The sequence below is a fragment of the Camellia sinensis genome, chromosome 4 (assembly GCF_055761805.1).
Source record: "Camellia sinensis isolate YWXY chromosome 4, ASM5576180v1, whole genome shotgun sequence".
Lineage (NCBI taxonomy): Eukaryota > Viridiplantae > Streptophyta > Magnoliopsida > Ericales > Theaceae > Camellia > Camellia sinensis.
This window is the reverse complement of record NC_138964.1, coordinates 40,575,289-40,576,532: the sequence shown is the minus strand read 5'-3', so window position 1 is coordinate 40,576,532 and position 1,244 is coordinate 40,575,289. Positions and strand designations below refer to the sequence as shown.

Here is a 1,244-nt window from a genome sequence, read left to right as displayed (position 1 = left end):
ACAACTGCAGCATTGATCAACTGTTTTAGCTTCTGGGACCAGAACTTCCAATACTCTAATTGGATGAGAAGAATGCTTAGCCTCCAGGTTTATGACCTTGTTAATAGGCTCCATGCATTTGGTAAGGATCCTGATCTTACCACACCCAAGAGATTGGAGCATGCAATCAGTACCTTTAATAACTTCACCCCATATGCTTCCAATCTTAACGAGATTAGACCTATTCCATAAATGTAATGGAATGCCATAACAACTAATCCAAACTATTCTCTCCTGTGCCAGAGCAACATGTGGCCTCCATTGGATGATGACTTCACATCATTCTTCGATAATGTCCTTGATGACCTTCATCTTTGTTACCATTTCCTCCTTGGACTTGAAGGTTAGCACCACATCACGACCGTCTCCTGTTTTGGCTTCAAATCCATCAATTCCTCTAACATTAAGTTCGTACTTCAAACTAATGTTATTATGACTGACTTTAAGATGGACTAAGACACTGTCGTAGAGCCATCCATTGCCATACTCCTCTGCTCTAACTGTGTTGGAGTCACTGGCTAGTACCTGAGTACCTCTTACCACATCTGCAAATGTATTCTTGCTGGTGAAATGAATTGAGCCTCTCCTAACCTCCTCTCTGGGGTGTAAGTGCTGGGCTAGGTTTTGAGCAAAGAATTTCCCCTGTTCTCTACTTCTATCAAAAGCTGCAAATTTGACGAATAGTTTTTTATCATCCAACCAAAGACCGTTAGCCTTTTGTACAGCAACGTTTGCTGCTACTTCACAGCTATATCTAACGAACCCAAATCTGGTATTGGTGTTTCTTCTACGCTTCTGCGGAATGAATATATCTTTTATAACTCCAAACTTCCCGAACAGGTTGAACAATCCTTTGGTATCCATTGAGCTAGGCAGGTTGTCCACAAACACCGTGAAGACTGCTGTATTGCCCACTGATCTCCTTGCTTCTTGCTTCCATCTTTGCTTCACCACCGAGGTCCATCCTCCTCGCTCCATCTCGATAGATTAAAGTCTAATAACAATGAACACAATTGCATTTAGCGTATGCAACTAGCTTTTGAACCCCTAGGTTACCCCTAGTGGATGAGTTATAGTCTTGTGAGGGTTTACAGTGAATATACCCACAACATTCAATTTTTTTTTTTTTTTTTAAACTCAGATAATCTCTTCAATCCAAATGTTAGAAGTCTTGAAAATCGTAATTTCCATACATTAGAAAAATA

General features: G+C 40.4%; 1 protein-coding gene across 1 annotated transcript; it reads right to left on the bottom strand.

The window, feature by feature from the left end:
* Window positions 1-318: 318 nt before the first annotated feature.
* On the bottom strand, window positions 319-1,017 carry LOC145823704 (uncharacterized). The gene has a single exon (XM_082923217.1). The coding sequence runs from the start codon at window positions 1,015-1,017 to the stop codon at window positions 319-321; it is 699 nt and encodes a 232-aa protein (XP_082779343.1).
* Between the last annotated feature and the right edge of the window lie 227 nt (window positions 1,018-1,244).

Excerpts from the sequence above, each read along its gene's own strand:
- LOC145823704 (XM_082923217.1), bottom strand. The coding sequence starts at position 1,017 with ATGGAGCGAGGAGGATGGACCTCGGTGGTGAAGCAAAGATGGAAGCAA.